General features: G+C 41.3%; 1 protein-coding gene across 1 annotated transcript in view; it reads left to right on the top strand.

Annotated features, from left to right (window-relative positions):
• PAK2 (p21 (RAC1) activated kinase 2) overlaps positions 1-21,400 on the top strand; it is a 70,346-nt gene that overhangs the window by 33,281 nt on the left and 15,665 nt on the right. The window contains exons 3-8 of the mRNA XM_041003011.1: positions 9,585-9,685; positions 9,986-10,133; positions 11,740-11,771; positions 15,636-15,743; positions 17,000-17,132; positions 20,184-20,247. Coding sequence (XP_040858945.1) covers positions 9,585-9,685; positions 9,986-10,133; positions 11,740-11,771; positions 15,636-15,743; positions 17,000-17,132; positions 20,184-20,247 — 586 coding nt within the window. The remainder of the gene's footprint in view (positions 1-9,584; positions 9,686-9,985; positions 10,134-11,739; positions 11,772-15,635; positions 15,744-16,999; positions 17,133-20,183; positions 20,248-21,400) is intronic.

The raw sequence follows: 21,400 nt of genomic DNA on the forward strand, positions 1-21,400 counted from the left end.
TGTTGTGGCAAAGTGGGTTAATATGCCACCTGCACCCATTTGAGTTGCATCTAGCTCCCTGCTGATGTCTTCGGAAAGCACCAGAAAATGACCCAACTTCTTGGACTTCTGCTGTCCATGTGGGAGGCTCAAGTGAAGCTTCTGGTTCCTGACTTGCACCTGGCCCAGCCCCAGCACTTGTGGTCATTTGGGATAAATCAGTGAATGAAAGATCTCTCTCTCTCTAACTCTTTCAAATAGATAAAACGAATCTTTTTTTAAAAGGGTGGACAGGCCTGGCGCAATAGCATAGTGGTTAAAGTCCTCTCCTTGAATGCATCAGGATCCCATATGGGTGTCAGTTCTGGTCCCGGCAGCCCCTCTTCCCTTCCAGCTCCCTGCTTGTGGTCTGGGAGGGCAGAAAGGATAACCCAAAGCTTTGGGACCCTGCACCCGCATGGGAGACCCAGAAGAAACTCCTGGCCCATCTTGGCTCCGGCCGTTGGGGCTGCTTAGGGAGTGAGCCATTGGATGAAAGATCTTCCTCTCTGTCTCGCCTGTTTATCTGCTTTCCAATAAAAATAAATAAATCTTTAAAAAGGGGTGGTGGTGGTGGTGGTGGTGGTGGTGGTGAGCGTCAGTGCTGTAGCATGGTAGAATAAGCTTTTTCTTAATGGATGCAGCATGTGTTTCTGGGCTTCAACCTGGTAAAGTCCTGGCTGTTGGAGCCATCTGAGGAGTGAACCAGCAGATAGGACCTCTGACTCCCTGTGTCGTCTCCTCTTCATAACTTTGGGTTTCAAATAAGTAATTCTTCAAAATTTTAACCCTCTTTTCCCCCTGTTTGTATAAAGGTTGTAGTTTAGAAACCACTGGGAACTGGGCCTGGCACAGTGGCCTAGCGACTAAAATCCTCGCCTTGAACACGCACTGGTATTTCATATCCCAGTAGCCCTGCTTCCCATCCAGCTCCCTGCTTGTGGCCTGGAAAGCAGTCAAGGATGACCCAAAACCTTGGGACCCTGCACCCGTATGAAAGAACTGGAAGAGCTCCTGGCTCCTGGCTTGGGATCGGCACAGCACTGGCTATTGCGATCACTTGGGGAGTGAATAATCAGATGGAAGATATTTCTGTGTCTCTCCTCTCTGTATATTTATCTGACTTTGTAATAAAAATAAATAAATCTTTAAAAAAAAAAAAAAAAGAAAAGAAAATACAGCCCCGGGAAAGCAGTCGAGGATGCCCCAAAGCTTTGGGACCCTGTACCCGCATGGGAGACCTGGAAGAGGCTCCTGGATCCCGGCTTCGGATTGGCTCAGCTCTAACCGTTGCAGCCGCCTGGGGAGTGAATCATCAGATGGAAGATCTTCCTCTCTGTCTTTCCTCTCTGTATATCCACCTTTCCAATAAAAATAAAATAAATCTTTTAAAAAAATTACTTTGGCTGTCATTACTTCTCTAAATTTTAACATCTAGTTATCATTTACTTCAAACACTCTTGGCCAGGCTTTTGGGATTACAGTTAATAAACTTGGCAGCTGCTAGGGCCGGACCAGACTGAAACTGGTAGCCAAGACCTCCATCTGGATCTCTGTCGTAGGTGGCAGAGGCCTTAATGCTGTGGCCATCATCTGCCTTCCCAGATGTATTAACAGGAAACTGCCTTGGTAGCAGAACACCTGAGGCTACTGCGTTTTTCAAGAAATCCCATTATTGCTGGCTGTTGTTAAAGTTTTTTAGTGCCTTACTATAATATATAGGTTTTTCCCTTTTCCAGACAAGAAGTTTACGTTTATTTTTTCCTATTTTATAGGTTGTCTCTTCACTCTTCGTTGTTTCTTCCAGAAGTGTTATAGTTTAATACAATCCTATTTGTCCATTTGCTTATGCTTCTGAGGTCTTTCCAAAAAAAAAAAAAGCAAAAAGTTTTTTTTTTTTGCCTTACAAAGATCCTGAGGTTTCTCTCCCAGTGTTTTCTTGTACTTTCACAAGTGTGGTCTTCCATTTAAGATTTAATCCACTTTGAGTTGATTTTTTTTTAGCATATAATGAGATATCAAATTAATTTAATTATTTTGCATATTATTACCCAGACACTATCCTTCCTTTGGTGTATTTTCTTGGCATCTTTGTTAAAATTATGGCTGTAAATATGTGGGTTTACGTCTGGAACCTTTATTATTCTGTCCCATTGATCTTTGTGATTACATGCTGTTGTGAATTTGGTAGCATACTTTGTAATCAGGTGGTCTGGTACCTCTAGTTTTGTGCTTTTACTCATGCTTGAATTTGCAGCCTTTTCTGGTTCTGCACGAGTTCTAGGAGTACTTTTGTGTTTCTGTGAAGAATGTTGCTAGTGTTTTGACAGGGATTACTTACGATTGGTAAACTGCTTTGGGTGGTATGGATAGTTTAGCATTAATTCCTCTAACCCATGAAAATGAGGAGTCTTCACTTCTTTCATTATTGTTTTGCACTTTCATTATAGAGATATTTCATCTCCTTGTTCAAATATTTTCCTAGATATTTTTTGATACTGTGTTTTAAATAAGATTGATTTCTTGACTTCTTTCTCAGTTTACCATAGGTAATACCACTGATCTTTGTGTGTTGACATACATATCTTAACCACTTCACTGAATCTATCCCCTGTTGATAGGTCAGTTAGAATTGCCTTGAGGTTGAGACGTCTTGCATTCAGCTTTGTAGTTGAAAAGATAGGATAGACGATCTTTTCCCAAAGCCTGCTTGGAGGGAGGTTTAGGAGAAGTGATTTTCAGTGTAAGAAAGAGCTGTGCAGGAGTTGGGAGTCTAGGCATGCTTTTTGATTCCTTCTAGTCCCTGAACCACTGTCCTGCCTTTCTGACCCATCTTAGCTCAGTTCCTGCTCCTAGTAGGAGCTGAAACCCTGATGGAAGCTTGTTATCAGCAGTTAGGAATGAAGGAGAGCTCTGTGTGTGTGTGTGTGTGTGTGTGTGTGTGTGTGTGTGTGTGTACACGCGTGTGCCCATATTGTACAGAGAGATCCGGCTGCTTAGCTGCTTTCACCATGTTAGCACGTGTTTCAGCCTAGCAGGTGCCTTAGGGTCCTTCCTTTGTTTCTGACTTCAGCTGCCTGCACCATTTTGCTGTTGTGTTTCCTTGCCTATGTCCTGAATTGCTGTTTCTCTTTAGTTTTATCCTAATAGCTTTTCTTTCTTAAGCATTTTCTATGGATTTTGATCTGTGACTTAAAGTGATTTGGTATAGAAAAGTGCTAATTGAGAAAAGTATGGAGTGAGAGAAGCAGAGATCTTGTGTGCACTGGTTGTCTCGCCAGATGGTTGCACTGTCCGGGGCTGGGCTGGGTCATAGACAGCAGCAAGAGCTTCTTCACATCTCACATGTGTGTATCAGGGGCTGGGCACTTGTGCCATCCTTTTCTCAAGTCATTAGCAGGGGATGGAATCAGAAGTATAACAGCACACAAACTGGTACCTACATGAGATTTTGTCTCCGAGGGTTTTACCTGCTAGCTACTATGCTGGCCTCTCAGTACGTCAGCTTTCTTTTCAAAAATAAATTTTTTTTTGTTTTGTTTTTCTTTTAAAAAAATATTTATTTTTATTGGAAAGTCAGATATATAGAGATGAAAAGAGCCAGAAAGATTCTCCATCTGCCGATTCACTCCCCAAGTAGCCGCAATGGCCAAAGCTGAGCAGATCTGAAGCCAGGATCCAGGAGCCTCGTCTAGGTCTCCCATGTGGGTGCCAGGTCCCAAGGCTTTGGGCCATCCTTCACTGTCTTCCCAGGCCACAGGCAGGGATCTGAATAGGAAGCAGGGCCACGGGGAGACAAGCTGGTGTCCATATGAGATCTCAGCGCGTTCATGGTGAGAACGTTAGCTGCTAGGCTACTGCACTGGGCCCATTATGTCATCTTAAAACGGAGATTGAGAAAGGAATGGATTGTATGATTTTTTAAAAACTTATATCTATGCAGTGACTTCAGTTATTATTATTTTTAAAGATGTATTTATTTAAAAGCCAGAGTTACCAAGGAGATCTTTTGTCTGCTGGCTCGCTTCCCAGAATGTGAGAGTTGCCAATGCTGAGCCAGGGTGAAGCCAAGTGCCTCATTCAGATCTCCCTCATGGGTTAAGGTATCCATACATTTGGGTCTTCCTCTGCTGTTCTTCCCAGGCCGTTAACAGGAAACTAGATTGGAAGTGGAGTATCCAGGACACAAAGTGGTGCCCATATGGGATGCTGGTATCTGAGGTGATGGCTTCACTTGCTACACCAGAGTGTGGACCCCCATTTCAATTATTGTTATTGATTTTAGTGTCACTAGAAAAATAATGTGAAATATCTTTTTAAAAATTGATATGTAGGGCCCAGCGCCGTTGCCTAGCAACTAAAGTCCTCACCTTGAATGCACCGGGATCCCATATGGGCGCTAATTCTAAACCCCGTGGTCCCGCTTCCCATCCAGCTCCCTGCTTGTGGACTGGGAAAGCAGTCGAGGACAACCCAAAGCCTTGGGACCCTGCACCCACGTGGGAGACCTGGAAGAAGTTCCTGGTATGGATTGACTCAACTCCAGCCATTGTGGCCACTTGGGGCGTGAACCATCGGGTGGAAGATCTTCCTCTCTGTCTCTCCTCCTCTCTGTATATCTGACTTTTCAATAAAAATAGATATATTTTTTTTTAAATGGGTTATGTAATTATATATGGACTAGAATATGAGATTTTGATATGTATACAATGTGTGCTATGTAAATGGGGACAATTAGCTTATTTGTCACTTCAGATAAAGTCTAACTTTCAAAGTCTGCTTTCTACTTATTTTGTTTTAAAGGTTTTAGTTTTTTTTTTTTTTTGAAAGACAAAGAGACGTTTTTCCATCCATTGGTTCATTCCTCCAGTGTCCGCAATGGCCAGAGGTGATCTGATCCAGAGGCAGGAGCCTGGAGCTTTTCCCATGTGGGTGCAGGGCCCTGAGGACTTGGGCCATCCTCTGCTGCCCTCCCAGGCCATAAGCAAGAGAGCTAGATTGGAAGTGAAGCATCTGTGCTATAGGGATGCTGGTGCTGCAGGTAGAGGCTTAGTGTACCATACCACAGTACTGGCCGTATCTACCTATTTTTGAACTGTACAATTGATTATTGTTAATTATGCTCACTCTGCTGTAGTATAGAACACTAGAACTGAATTGTTCCATCTCATTGAAATTTCATACATGTTCACCAACCTTTTTCTGCTCTTCCCTCCCTTCTGTATTCCAAGCTTTTATGTTCTAGTTGGTTATTTTTTTTTAAGATTTATTTTTATTATTATTTTATTGGAAAGGCAGATACACAGGAGAGACAGAGAGGAAGATCTTCCGTCCAATGAGTCACTCCCTAAGTGAGCGCAACGGCTGATGCTATGCCGATCCGAAGCCAGGAGCCTCTTCTGGGTCTCCCACGCGGGTGCAGGGTCCCAAAGCAGGGAGCTGGATGGGAAGCGGGGCTGCCGGGATAGAACTGGCGCCCATATGGGATCCCAGGCGTGCAACGCGAGGACCTTAACCACTTGTGCCACCGCACCGAGCCCTCTAGTTGGTTATTCAATATTTCCTTATATGTAGCCAAAGGAAAGTAGATGGCATGGCCTCAGAGTACTCAAAGTCTAATGGAAAATGAGAGGTTGTTTATGATCACTGTAATTGTGTGTTTTGCTTGGTATAGGGAGCAAAAGTTAATCCAGTTGTAACTTGTAACAGTTGTATTGTGTTCCTTCCCATGATTGGTGTGCCCGACTCTGCTGCCCAGATTTTATTCTTGCCCCAGATTTCCTTCCAGAATCCATCTAGAAGGACAGTAAAAACAAAAATAATTGTTTACTGTGATATGGGTGAAGAGAATAGGAGAAGAGAGTGTGCAAGCAGTTTCAGTGCACATTCAGAAGATGGAGGTGCAGGAGAGAGGTTCCTGGTAAGAATAGCAGTAGGTGAAACCTGAGTTTGCAGAATGGATTGTCTCTGAGAGTTGAACCTGTTTCCCTCTAAAAATCTCAGACTGTCGGAGTTGAGAGAAGTGCGAGTAGAATACGCTGGCTTGGGCCCAGGGCTTGTGGCATAGCATGTTTGGCTGTCTGTGATGGTAGCATCACATTTGGGCACTGATTCAAGTCCTAGCTGCTGCACTTCCTGTGCAGATCCCTGCAGATGTGACTGGGAAAGCACCACAAAATGGCCTATGTGCTTGGACCCCTGAACCCATGTGGGAGAGAGACCTGAATGAAGCTCCTGGATTCCGTCTGTCTCAGCCCCAGCTGTTGCAGCCGTGTGGAGAGTGAACCAGCACATGGAATATCTGATCTGTATCTCTACCTTTAAATAAAATTTTAATACACAGAATAAAAGGCAAGGAATTGGTATTTCACATAGGAAGTATCAAAGATTGCCTCAAGATTGTTCTTTATCTCTAATTGCCATGAAAACATAACCCCCATCTCCTGGGGAGAAGAATAAGCTGATATTTACATTTGTTTTGCTACAAATTAAGCCAGAATGGCCTCTGTTCTTGTCAGGGGTGACAGGAAAAGTTGAAACATGAGAATAAAGAAGGTGGATTCAGTGAAGTCCAAATATGAAACTCCCTTCCTCTGCCCTGCTCTTGGAATGCTTATGGCCTGACTCATACCCCTCGGACAAGAGATCAGAAGATTTTTCTTTGGATAAACACATTGCCTTGGGAGGAAAATACTTCAGATATCCTGCTCCCCATCTGTAGTCAAGACTGACCTATCTCTTGTTCGCTTTTAAAATAGTTGGAGGTATGAGTAGACCCAAAGGATTATCAGATGTTTGAGGAAAATCAACTTACAAGATTTAACTTCCACTGTGTAGGGAGAAAAAGAAACCAACCAAAAAACCCAGCCTACACGTAAGCACACTGTATAATCTTCAGCGAGAGACGATAAGTTGGATCCATAAAGCATGAATAGAATTCTCAGAGGACAGTAAGAATCATTGGGTAGTCAGAATTTTTAGATTACTCAACTGGGCAGGCACTTGGTGCAGTGATAAGACAGCCCTGAGCATGTCTGTATTCCTAGTTGACTGCCTGAATTCAAGTTCCAGTTCTACTTTGATTGCAGCTTCCTGCTAACGTAGAGTCTGGAAGGCTCAAGTAGTTGGATTCCTGCAACAGCATATCCAGGTGCACATGGAGGATATGGCAGTCCATTCGAGCCTGCAGAGGACTCCTGGTACCACAACAGAGGACAGAGTATAGAACAAATCAGTCAACCACCCCAGCCATGCATTGGCAGTGAAAATATGGGCAAACGGAGACTCTAAAGTGAACTATGTCAGTCAGTGGATTCTGGAGAGATTTCATCGTGCTTGGAGTGGTGGGATTTGCAGCAATTCAGAATTGTTGAAGTATCAAAATCACCTGAGCAAGACCCTTGGAGCATGCCCACATCAGGGATGTGGGACTGGTGGGAGGCTGGTGGGGCTTCTCCCTTTATCTCCCCCTTACCCCAGATACAGAAAAAAATTTATGTAATAATAATGTGGAAACAATGGTCTTACCCAGTTTCCTATAGCCCTTAACCCTTTGTGCCCTAATCAACTGTGTAAAGGTGATCAAGCTAAAATAATTTTAAAAAGCCACAAAATACTGTCCATTCATATTAACCCTGAATGTAAATGGCTTAAGCTCATTAAACAAACATCATAAATTGGTAGACTGGATTAAAACAACAAAGCCCATTCATTTATTGCCTACAGGAGACATATCTCACTAAAAAATATCAGTGGGAACTTTACCTCATGGATTTTTTCTTTTTTAGTGTAATTTCTTCAAAATTCATTACATTCTTTAATGACTCATAGATCATACAGTAGCATCATTTTCAAGAAGGTTCTTGATTTTCTTCGGTGACACATTAGTCATTCATCAGCATGTTTTATTAACTTCATGGTGTTAATTTCTTGTTTCTTGTTGATTTTGTTTTGTGGCTTTTCATTTAAGTGGATGTATAATAACTGTAATGGAGACTATCATATCTAGTAGCATGTTATTTAGCTTCATGGCATTGTAAATTTCTATTTTTCTTCCTGTTACTGATTTTGTATTCTGGTTTTTTTCATTTAGGGGGATGTATAGTAACTGTAATGGAGACTCTCATATCCAGATTTGAAGATACAATGCACTCACTATGCATCTCTTTCCAGACTAAAGATGAACTCCCAATTAAACTGTTTACTATATCTTGATAATAGGATGCTGGACTCTGCTATTGTCCATGCCTGCAGTGATGGCCATATGACTGTGAAGAACTGTACTGTATTAATGATATGGGGGAACTCAGGAAGGAGGAATTTGGGGAGGGGATATGGGAAATCCCAGGGCCTATGGAAATGTAACATAAAATGATAATAATAGTAATAATAATAAGAGACTGAAAAAAATAAGAAAAAGATCCTTAAATGTGTTTGTTAAAAAAAAATTTAATGGACATATAAAGGAATGGAAGTTAAATTCACAGCTCACCTCTCACTGCAAACTCTACAGGCCAGATGAGAATGGAGTGACGTATTCCAGATTCTAAAAACAAAAAATTGTTGGCTTAGGAGAACGTACTCAACAAAACTTTACTTTGTCTTTGAAAATGAAATAAAATTCTTCCACAGTAAACAAAAGTTAAAAGAATATGCCTCATCCAAACCTGCCCTACAAATGATACTCTTGTTCTCTTGACAGAGAAAAGGAATAGCGCCCACCAAAACCAAAGGCAAATGCGAAGAACATCCCAGTCAAATAACAACAGAAGACTAAGTCAATGAACAACCCATTGCTAAATGACAGGACAAAATTACCACCTATTTATATTAACTCTGAATGCATCTGCTGGAGCTAGGCCAGATTGAAGCTTATGGCTGAAAACTCAATCTAGGTCCCTTGGTTGCACATTAGCAGGAAACAGAGCTAGAAGCAGGCATTCAAAACAGGGCTTGGCTATCCAAGTGGATGTGCCAATCAGCTTCATAACCTGTGTGCCAGACACCAAACCCAGGGAATGCAATTGTTTTGTGGCTGGCATGTTTCAAAAATAGTTTACAATAGGAGTGTAGAAATGGTGGTTTTAAAATGTGGCAGCTGTTAACTTCAACAAAAAGGTTATCAGTGGTGTTTTGCAAAAAAAAAAAAAAAAAGCAAGTGGTGACCATTGTAAACTCCTTGTCTTTACATAAAGTGTGTATGTAGTTTAAGTAGTGTAATTTTGCTTCCTGTGTTCGTGTGTTCATAATGGTGGTTGGTCATGATGTACTTGTTTGCCAGCCTGCTTGGTCAGTATCTGAGATACAGCCTGCAATTTCTGACTCTCTTTAATGGTTGACTCTTCACGTCTGGTGCTAAGCAGTTTGTGTGCTCTTCACTGCCTGAACCCACCTCTGCCTTAGGCAGGGTAGCCTGTTTCTTCTAGCAGTATCCTGTTAGCCACAGTTTTTAGGGGAAACCTTTATTCCAGAGTAACTTTGTGCCTAACCTGTTTATGAAAAAATAGATGAGTATAAGTGCCTTTATTAACTTTGTTTAAATAAGCTGATGTTTTAATGCCCTCTAGGAAGTAAAAAGAAAGAAAAAGAACGTCCAGAAATTTCTCCTCCCTCTGATTTTGAGCACACCATCCATGTTGGCTTTGATGCTGTTACTGGAGAATTCACTGTAAGTTTCCTTAGTTCAGACCTTTTTTCTTTTTTCCCTCTTAGAGATTAGTTCAGAGATAGCTTTTCTGTCCCTAACAGAGTTTTTACTGCTTTTTGCTTTTTAGTGAGTGGGTGTGTCTTTGTAGGAAACTAACTGTATTTGTTAGTATTCTACATTGTAAAAAAGTAAGCCTTTTGTAATATAGTCAAACCCACAGTTGTGTAGACGCCAGTCTCTGTATTTTGTCATTTATCCCTGAAAACTGATTTTATTAGCACAGTTGAAACCACAGCTAACAGCTGAATGTCTTTCTGGCAGGGCATGCCGGAGCAGTGGGCACGGTTGTTGCAGACCTCCAATATCACCAAACTTGAGCAGAAGAAGAATCCTCAGGCTGTACTGGATGTCTTAAAGTTCTACGACTCCAACACAGTGAAGCAGAAATACCTGAGCTTTACTCCTCCTGGTAAGAGGCAGGCAGTGGTAAAAGACTCACAGGGAAAGAGGAGGGTGGACCACTTCCTGATGAAAAGGTAACACAAAAGTAAAAGGCTGAGCTGTGGTTTCTCTTTCCACTTTCTACCCATGCCCAGATTTTGCCTTTGTAAACTCATTAGGGTGGCTTGGAAGCTTCATTTGGAGAGTCTTTGGCTCATTGCGATGCCACAGTGGAGTTGATAAATCTATTGGCTTTTGTTTTCTTTTACTTTTTTTCATTCTCACTGCTTTTAATAAGTTCCAGCAACAGAAGCAAAAAGTACAAATTATAGGCATGCTAATATTAGAAATTAATGAATTTTTAGTGGGACAGAAGGAAGGCTGCTTCACTGTATAAATGAACAGGCTTAAAGGAAAACAAGTCTACTCAGAAATTGAAATTCCAATCATGTAAATATGTAGATTGTAAAAAAGAAATAGAACTGAAAGGATTTATTCCTTAGAATCACAATTTCACCTGGTGAGAATTGGAGTGTAGTGGGTCTTTTAAAAAATTTTATGGAAAGTTCACACATTATGGTTGGTTGATGTCTTCACTGTCCTTTTATTTGTAAGCTCCTTGCTGTCATGCTTGTTCTTACTCTCTTTTCCTGTAATTTATTGAATAAAGATTTTAATAATTATGTCCCCAGGATGGCATTTAATGATGGGTGGCAGTAGTCTACTATTTGAGTGTTTTATTCTTGCCTCCCAGGGTCTGCATTGGCAGGGACCTGGTATCAGGAGCCAGATCCAGGAGTCAAACCCAGCAATCCAGTATGGGACATATTGTCTTAAGAGCTGCCTCTCATGTAGCATCTGGTTGGGCTAGCTGTGCTTAATGTTTGCATCCCTGTGAATTAAAGAGCTGGATTGCAAGTGGTGTTGACCTTTTATACCGCAGTGCGTCAAATAGTAAATCTGTATCTTTTTTTTTTAAGTCAACCTGTTTGGAGAATAATAACTTCTCATTAAGCAAGTTTAAATTTACAGCTCTCCTGTGTTGGTGCAGGGTCCCAAAGCTTTGGGCCATCTTCCACTGCTTTCCCAAGCCATACACAGAAAGTTGAATTGAAAGTAGAGCAGCTGAAACACAAATGGCCAACCATGTGGAATTGCAGCACTTGCAGGAGGAGGATTAGCTAAGTGAACCATCATGCTGGCTCCTCATTTAGTAATTTTTTTTAAAACAGTGTTAGGCCAGGAAACAGTAGATTGTTTTCATGCATTGTTGGGTATGTGAATACACTCATTAGCCTCTAGGCATTTGTAAAAGTAAACGTGAAACTTGCTAAGTCAGGAATTTTATTTTATACAGTAGCCATTGTTTGAATGATGACTTTAATATAATAAATCCTTCAGTGGAAAGTTTTCTGGAGAAGGTGAATGACAGTAAACTTACAGAGCTCAATTAGGTTTTGAGATACATTAGCTTAATCAGTAAATTCTTGCTTGAATACTGGTTTTCTCATTTGCTTGCTTTAATTCAGCTTAATAGGAAATCAGTTTAAGATGACCTCATTTGCTCTATATTTTTAATCATATAAACATTTTATTTCTTGAATTGTTAACATTATTTTTTGCTTTATATTCAGAGAAAGATGGCTTCCCTTCTGGAACACCAGCAGTAAGTTATCATTTATTTCTTATGTAATACAAGCCTCAGTGTTCATTTTGCTTTCTAAATTATATTTCCGTCAGAAGTAAATAAGTACTTGAAGAAGACATAATAAGTAAATTTAATTTTCTTGATGAGATAAAGTAACTATATGTAATGACCCCAGAGGTAGCATGTTTCCATACATAAACAAGGATGAAGAACTTAAGCAGCATATTCCTTGTCATCCTTTTTTTTTTAAGATTTGTTTTTATTGGAAAGTCAGATATACAGAGAGAGGAGGAGAGACAGAGAGAAATAACTTCCATCTGCTGATTTACTCCCCACGTGGCCGCAAAGACCACAACTGTGCTGATCCGAAGTAGGAGCCAGGAGCTTTGTCTGGGTCTCCCACACAGGTGCAGGGCCACAAGCAGGGAGCTGGATGGGAAGCAGGGCCACTGAGATTAAGCACTAGCATCCATATGGTATTCCAGCGGCTCGTGCAAGGCAAGGATTTTAGTTGCTAGGCTACTGCACTGGTCCCCTTTTTCATCTTCTGTATCATTCTACTATGAATTGAGAAAAATCCTGAGCAACTAAAACTAGCCCGTTTAAAGAGTTGTTTAAGGCTTTGTCATGTTCAGTTCCTCACTTGGGGAAGTCTCTTGCATGAGGAGTAACTTTTTTTTTAAATACTTGCCTTTTTGCTTGCTTGGACAACACATATACTAAAATATCTACCTATGGAGGCCAGCGTTGTGGCAAAATGGCTTCAGCTGCCACTTGCTGTACCTGCATTGCTCATAGGAGTTGCTGGTTTAATTTCTGGCTGCTTTGCTGTTTGCTGTTCAGCAGCGATGGACTTGGTGCATGGAGCTGATGATAACATGCATGGACTACTGACTGATAGCCAAAGTTTATTAACAGCATTAGACTTTTAAGGACTGAGGGTCATGTAGGCAAAGGGAAGGAGGGCTTGAGGCATTGACATTTCAACAACTAGTGGGAGTCTCCTTTCCTTGGACTGCTAGTTCCCACTTCCCTTCTTAGGGGAGAAGCACCTCACTTTATTTTGTATACAATCAGTTGTCCTCATACAAATGGTATCCAATCAGTTATTCCATGCAAATTATATCCAATCAATTGTTCTCCTGCACTCCACTTCCAATCTAGCTTCCTGCTAGGGAGATAATTACAGGATGACCCCTGTAATTATCTTGGGCCCCGGCCACCCACATGTAAGACTGGGATAGAATTTGGCTTGCTGGCTTCTGCCAAGCCCAGATCTGGCTATTGTGGCCATTTGGAGAGTGAACCCATAGATGGAAGACTAATCTCTCTTTTTTGCCAACTCTTTCAAAGTTTGTTTTTTTTTCTAAGAATAAAATACTTACATGCCATGTTTATTGATTTTATTTTATTTGATCATCAGATTTACAGAGAAGGAGACACAGAAAGATAATCATATGCTAATGAACTCCTTAAATGGCCACAGTGATTGGAGCTGGGCTGAACTGAAACCAGGAGCCAGCAGGTTTTTTCAGGACTTCCTCATGGGAGCAGGAGCCCAGTCAATATTAATGCTTAAGCACAGTAGCAGGGAGCTGGATCAGAAGCAAAATAACCGGAGGCCTAGTAAGTAAAGTGGCTCGATTGGCTAAATCCTACCCCTTGCAAAGCATTAGGATCACCTAGGGTGCCAGTTTGTGTCCCAGCTACCACTTCCCAACCAGTTCCCTGTTATGGCTTATGAAAGCAGTAGAGGATGGTCCAAAGCCTTAGGGCCCTATATCCAGGTGGGAGACTCAAAAGAGGCTCCTGGCTCTGTGGGCTTTGGATCAGCTTAACTCTGGTTGTTGGGCTACTTGGGGAGTAGACCAGCAGATGGAAGATCTTCTCTGTATGTTTGCTTTTCCAATAAAAATAAATGAATCTTAAAGAAGTGAAGCAGCAAAGAAACCAGTACTCAATGAAATTTTGGCGTCATAGGTGATAGCTTTCTTTTTTTTTTTGCCACTATACTGACCTTACCCTTTTTGCTTTTTCTCTTTTTAAAAAAGATTTATGTATTTTTATTGGAAATTCAGATAAAGAGGAGAGGAGAGACAGAGAGGAAGATCTTCTTTCCGATAAGTCACTCCCCAAGCGAGCCCAACGGCTGGTGCTGTGCCAATCCGGAGCCAAGAGCCAGGAACTTCCTCCAGGTCTCCCACACGGGTGCAGGGTCCCAAGACTTTGGGTCGTCCTCGACTGCTTTCTCAGGCCACAGGCAGAGAGCTGAATGGGAAGTGGAGCTGCTGGGATTAGTACTGGGGCCCATATGGGATCCTGGCGTGTTCAAGGCGAGGACTTTAGCCGCTAGGCCACCATGCTGGGGCCCCCCTTTTGCTTCTTTAATCATTTTTTTTCTGATGATTCGGCTGTAAAACATTTTTTTATTTTGATGTGAAAGGTAAAGCTACTGAGAGTGATCCTACATCCTCTGGTTCATTTCACAAATGGCTGCACAGTAGTCAGGGCTGGGTGATGTCAGAGCTAGGTTCCTGGAAATTTAACCAGGTCTCCCATTGGGCGTCAGGGGCCCAAGTACTTAGGCCATTATCAGCTGCTTCTCTGTGTATATTAGCAGTGAGGTGGATCAGAAGTGGAGCAGCCAGAACACAAGCCAGTGTTCCAATTCGACATACCAATGTTGCCAACAGTAGCTTAGCCTGTTGCATCACCATGCCAGACCCATGACTATTTTAAATGTCCTAAGAATATTGTGATGTATAAAGTCCTGAGAATTGATCTGCTTTTTATTTATTTTTGTTTTATTTAATTTTTAATAATTCTGTATGTAAAGAGATGTAGACTTTTTTCTTCTGGTTCAGCTTTCCAAATGATCACAAAAGCCTTGACTCAACCATACTGAAAGCCAGGAGCCTGGAAGTCCATCTGGGTCTCTCACATTGATGACAGGGACCCAGGCAATGGGACCATCTTCTGTTGTTCTCCCAGATGCATTTACAAGGAGCTGGTTTGGAATTGGAGAAGCTGTGACTTGACCCTGAACCAGTGCTAATATGGTTAAGTGTCTTAACCAGCTATGCCTCAATGCCAGACACTTTATTTTTTTAGAGGGTGGAGAAGGAAAGACTGACAAAGAGACAAAAATGTTCCATCTGCTGTTCATTCCCCAAATGGCTTCAGTGGTCTGGACTGGGACAGGCTAAAGCCAGGATCCAGGAACTGGGTCCCATTATCTCACATGGGGAATGGCACATGTTCCTTTGCTTTTCTGGGTGCATTATCAGGCATCTAGATTGGAAACTGCCAGGATTGGAACTATTGTATGCGATGCTGGTATAATGCACAGTGCCACAATGCCAGCTCATATCTTTTTTTCATCTTACAAGTAAGTACGTTGTTGACTTTTTTTTAAAGATTTATTTTTTAATGAAAGATTTTTACAGAGAGAGGTTTTGTATCCACTGGTTTACTCCCCAAATGACCACCACAGCCAAAGCTGAAATGATGCAAAGCCTGGAGCCAGAGTATCCTCCTGGCCTCCCTTCCCAGGCCATTAACAGAGCGCTGGATTGGAAATGGAGTAACTGGGACATGAACTGGTGTCCATGTGGAATGCCTTTCAAATAAAAAATAAATATTAGAATAATACTCTTGAGAATATTTGTTTATCTCCATATATATTTATTTCATAAACATTCTCATGATTCATAAAAACATTCTTACCTTTAAAATTGTTGTGTTAGAACCAGTGAGGATTAATCATTTTGATTTGAGCTGTTGAATAAATTTTCTAAGATATATTTAATTAAAAAAATGAGGAACAATGTTTGCCTTTTAATTTTATTGGCTTGTCTTCCTTTGTTTACATGACAAATGCAGCTGAATACCAAGGGATCAGAAACATCAGCCGTGGTAACAGAGGAGGATGACGATGATGAAGAGGCTGCTCCTCCTGTTATTGCCCCACGGCCGGATCATACAAAATCAGTGAGTGTTTAGGTGGTGTATGTTCATAAAAACAGTAGTCTGTGTTTGACTTATTTTAATTTGGAAAGTCCTTGAGTTTAAAATATTTTGGAATGAAGAGATTAAACTAGGATTCTGCTTGAAAACTATTTCTAAAAAGCTTTTTTTGTTTTGAGAATTGAAATCTAATGGCTTCTTTAAAGTTAAAACACTGAATTCACTGAGTTTTTTTTTTATTCATCTTAACTATTATTACTGTAAAATTTAGATCTTTCCTTTTACCCGGATTATATATTTTGTCTCCCCTTCCTCTTACATTTCTCTTGAATCGCTGATGTCACTCAGCAGGCAATTGAGAGTGAAATTCCTAACCAGGTAAGAGAGAATTTTGATAATAATGACCTTACATGGAGCCGGAAAGAGGAAGGAGAAAGTACTGTCCTTCTCCCTGTGCTCACAGAAAACAGACTAGGAGTGGATGCTTTGCCATGGAATGTAGTGTGGCAGGTGAAGTTCTGTGCCCTAATCTCAGGTTTGTTAGCTTGTGCTAACGGATTTTCTTTGTTCCTTAGAGTTCATGGCTTGAAATGAAATGTTGACTATTATGTTTCCGTGAGACTTCTTGTGGGTATCAGCAACAGTTGTTTTCAGTAGCCAGGATTTTATTCTCTTGTATTTTACTTACCTTTTATTCTGAAAACATGATTTATAAACTTTACTTATTTCTGCTAACACTGGAAGATCTGGTCAGGCCTAAATTTCATTAGTAGTCCTGCTGATTTGCTAAACTTCAGAATATAAACAGGCTGTGCCAATGAAAAATCTTTAACTTTTTAATTATAGTATTTTTATAGTTGGAAAATATTATTCCCATTTTATAGAACAATGGCAGAGACAGCTTGTTTTTGGTATAAAACAAAATAACTGAATAGAGAGTAAATAAATGTGAAAACATTTTCCCTCAGATTTGTTGCCAGTGTTTGTCACAGCAATTAAATTGATGCTTGGACTGCCTGTATCCCATATTGGAGGCCATGGGTTTGAGTCTTGGCTGCTCTTTTTTTTTTTTATTTTAAACATTCGTCTACTTCCACGTGATAGATTTTTGGAGAGGAGAGAGTGACGTCTTCCATCTACTGGCTCACTCTCTATTGCAGGTTCCTGCTAATGTGTACTCTAAGAGGTACAAGTCAGGCCAGAGATCTCTCTTTGTCAATCTGCATTTCTCTGTGTTGCAAATGAAACAACACTCACAGTGTTGCTATGTGTCTTTGCAGATTTACACTCGATCTGTGATTGATCCTATTCCTGTACCAGCTGGTGATTCTCATGTTGATGGTGCTGCCAAGTCTACAGATAAACAGAAAAAGAAGACCAAGATGACAGATGAAGAGATTATGGAGAAATTACGTATGTTTTCTATATTTTAAAAGTATTTTTTTAAATATGTATTTTTATCAGAAAGTCAAATATACAGAGAAGAGAAGAGACAGAGAGGAAGATCTCCCGACCACTGATTTACTCCCCAAGCAGCCACAACAGTCAAAACCTGAGTCAATCTGAAGCCAGGAGCCTCTTCCGAGTCTCCCATGTGGGTTCAGGGTCCCAAGACTTTGGGCTGTTCTCGACTGCTTTCCCATGCCGCAAGTAGGGAGCTGGATAGGAAGCAAGGCTGCCGAGACATGAACCGGAGTCCATATGGGATCTCGGTGCATGTAAGTGAGGATTTTAGCTGCTAGGTTACCAGGCCCATTTTATAGTATTCTTAAATTGTTAACATTCTCTACAACATTTTTTTTCCAGTGGGTTTTAAACTAGTACCTTATATTTTGACTTCAAGCTGAAGAATGAATTGATTTCTTATAAGAATAGTAGTTTTAATGGAAAACTAGTTAAACCAAAGTAATACTCTTAGTTATTTGTTGGTGCATTTGAAAGGGTTTATCTGTTGACGAGGTAGCAGCATTTTGGCAATAGTATCTTTGGAGGCAGTACCTTTTGTCTTAAACCACATAGTTGGAATAACTATACTTCCCAAGAACACTGACCTAAAGGGAATAAGGAAAGCTGGTTTTTTTTGTTTTTGTGTTTTTTAAAGATTTATTTTATTTTTATTGGAAAGTCAGATATACAGAGAGGAGGACAGACAGAAAGATCTTCCATCCATTGATTCACTCCAAGTGGCCACAATGGCCAGAGCTGAGCCATTCCAAAGCCAGGAGCCAGGAGCCTCTTCTGCCAGGTCTCCCACGTGGGTGCAGGGTCCCAAGGCTTTGGGCCATCCTTGACTGCTTTCCAGGCCACAAGCAGGGAGCTGGATGGGAAGTGAAGCAGCTGGGATTAGAACTGGCACCCATATGGGATCCCAGCATGTGCAAAGTGAGGACTAGAGCTGCTAGGATACCATGCCGGGCCCAGGAAGACTGTTTCAGTAATGAATTATTTTAAACATATGTGTGCTATATATTTTCTTTTTTTTTTTTTTTTTAAGATTTATTTATTTTAGTGGAATGTCAAGTTTACAGAGAAAAGGATCTTCCATCCACTAGTTCTAATAGTTAGCAATGGCTGGACCTAAGCCAGTCTGAAACCAGAAGCCAGGAGCTTTCTCCAGGTCTCCCGCACAGGTGCAGGGTTCCAAGGTTTTGAGCCATCCTCGACTGCTTTCCTAGGCTGCAAGCCGGGAGCTGGAAGGGAAGCAGGGCCACCATAGCATGAACAGTGCCCTTATGGGATGCTGGCACATGCAAGGCGAGGACTTGAGCCATTAGACTTTTGTGCCGGGTCTGTTTACTTGTTTTTGATTTCTCAGTGGTTTGTCTGCAAATTCAGGAGAAGATTATTTAACGAAACAAAACTTGAATAGCAATTTCACCATTTAATTGGGACCTTTGCATGTCACTTCCCCTATCTTTTGGTTTTTTTTAGCCCTTGGCATCTTTAAGATTTTTACTTTACTTATTTGAAAGGGAGAGTGATAGGATGGGGCAGAGAGCTGCCATCTGATGGTTCATTCCCCAACAGGCTGTAATAGCCGGGGTTGGTTCAGGCCAACCCTAGGAGCCTGACATTCCATCTGGGTCTCCTATGTGGGTCCAAGTATTTGGGTCATTTTCCACTTGCTTCCTGGGACATTAACAGGAGCTGGATTGGAAATGGAGCAGCTGGGGCTCAAATGGCACTCTGATATGAGATGTACCATCACCGGTGTTAGCATAACTTGTACTACGACACCAGACCCCGCCATTAGAATCTTTCTGGTTATCCTTTTGTTGTGCTTATTAGCTTGGGCCAAAGTGGTTAACTGGAGGTTAAGAACCTATATAAAATTATTTATGTGAATTTCTTGGTATGTTTGTATCTTCTTTTACCATGAACAAGTGAAAACTTAGTGATTTTCTCATGGTTTGACTTAAAAGTATAATCAAAATTTAAGTTATGATTTTATGTTGCACCCTAATTTTGTTTTAGTCATGACTTTAAATTTTCTTGAAGCAAGTGTATGTCTAATGCATATTAAACTAAAAAATTGGGGTGAGTTTGCTGTTGCTACAGGTTAAGTAACACCTGCATTTCATATCAGAGTGTCTGTTGAAGTTTTGGCTGCTGCACTTCCATCCAGCTTCCTGCTAATGTGCCTGGTTGGCAGCTCTGATAATGACTCAAGTGCTTGGGTCCCTTCTACCCATGTGGAGGAGCCAGGCAGGAATTTGAGGAGGGGGGACGTGAAATAAGCTTTCACTGTGCCTTTCAAATAGATGAAAATAAATAGGATCTTGCATTGAGGTGCAGTGGTTAGAGCTATCACTTGGCAATGTTGGCAGCATACTTCCAGTTCAACTGCCTGCTAGTATGCCTGGGAGACCAGTGAAATATGACCCAAGTACTTGGACCCCTGCCACCCACTTGGGAAACCCACGTGTAGTTGTAGTTGTAGTTGTCAGCTGGCTTCCACCTTGCTGATAGTCATTTGGGGAGAGAAATCCTGGTTGTTCCTCCCCCCTCCTTCTCTCTAACTCTGCCTTTCAAATAAATAATAAAAAAAAATTTCTTTGAAAGAGAGAGAAAAGATAGGGATGAATATTGTGGCAGAGCCAGCTAAGCTTCACCTGCAAAGATGTCCCATGTGGGTGCTGGTTTGAGTCCCTCTGCCAATCCAGCTTCCTGCTAATGTGCAGGGGACTGGAGTGAAAATAGCCCAAGAATGTGGGCCCCGGCACCCACATTAGACTCCAAGAAGGAGTTCCAGGTTTCTGATTTCAGCCTGGCTTGGCTCTGTTCATTGGGTCAATTTGGGAGGGTGAATCTAGTAGCTGGAAGGTCTTTCTGACTCTCCCTTCCCTCTCTGAAACTCTGCCTTTCAAATAAATATATTTTTTCAAGAAGGGGTAGTGATTTCAAAATTCATTTGATGTTAAAATGCATAACTGATTTTCAAATTTTTATTTTTGTTTAAAATAGGAACTATTGTGAGCATAGGTGACCCTAAGAAAAAATACACAAGATATGAAAAAATTGGACAAGGGTAAGTGTTTATAAATATATTACCGTGATATTCACTATTTTCTAGGTATACAACATTTAGCTTTGGTTCTTTGACAGTGAGCACTCAATGTAGATTTGTGTCTATTAATAAAGTTACTTACTTTTTTTTAATTCTTAAGTTTCCATCTATTCCTATAATGTTGTGCATTTTTCTTTTTAAGATTTATTTTTTATTTTTATTGGGAAGGCAGTTTTTTTTTTGTTTGTTTTGTTTTGAAAGTCAGATTTGCAGAGAGAAGGAAAGACAGACAGATCTTCCTTCCACTCTCCAAGTGGCTGCAATAGCTGGAGCTGAGCCAATGCAGAGCCAGGAGCCTGGAGCCTCTTCCAGGTGTTCCACTTGAGAACATGGCCCCACGGCTTTGGGCTGTTCTTCACTGCTTTCTCAGGCCAAAAGCAGGGAGCTAGAAGGAAGTGTATTAATGTGGACATGAACTGGTATCCATATGGGATCCTGGAGTTTGTGATGGGAAGATTTTGCCAGTATGCTATCACACTGGACCCTACAGTTACTTCTTGATACAGGTTTTTAACATCATTTAGCAATGATTTTACATCACCTTTTTTTTTTCTCTGAAAGGTTAAATCATATTAGAGGTGAAAGCAACAGAGAAATAAAAACTTTGCCCAAAGAGTATATTTAATACATAAGAACAGTACTTATTGAAGGACATAGGCAATAAAAACTTGTATTTAAATTACATTGTTGGGACTGGCATTGTGGCAGAAGGAGTAAACTGTTATGCCAGCCTCCCATGTGGGCTGTGGTTCAGTTGTACTTCCTGTATGGCTCCCTGCTGATTGCCTGGGGAAAGTGGCAGAAAAGACCCAAGGGCTTGGGCCCTCCCACCTATGCTGTGTACTGGGATGGGGCTCTTGGGTCCTGGCTTCAGACTGGCTTTATCTTGGTCATTGATGCCATCTGGGGAGTGAATCAACAGATGAAAATTGGAAATCTCTGCCTTCTTCTTTATATTTCTTTAAAGTGCATAGGGCTCGGCTCAGTAACCTTGTGGCTGAAGTCCTTGCACGCCCCAGGATCCCAGCGGCCCCACTTCCCATACAGCTCTGCTTGTGGCCTGGGAAAGCAGTCAAGGATGGCCCAAAGCCTTGGGATCCTGTACCCTTGTGGA

The sequence above is a fragment of the Ochotona curzoniae genome, unplaced genomic scaffold (genome assembly GCF_017591425.1).
Source record: "Ochotona curzoniae isolate NIBS_2020 unplaced genomic scaffold, NIBS_Ocur_1.0 scaffold_2587, whole genome shotgun sequence".
Taxonomy (NCBI): Eukaryota; Metazoa; Chordata; class Mammalia; order Lagomorpha; family Ochotonidae; genus Ochotona; species Ochotona curzoniae.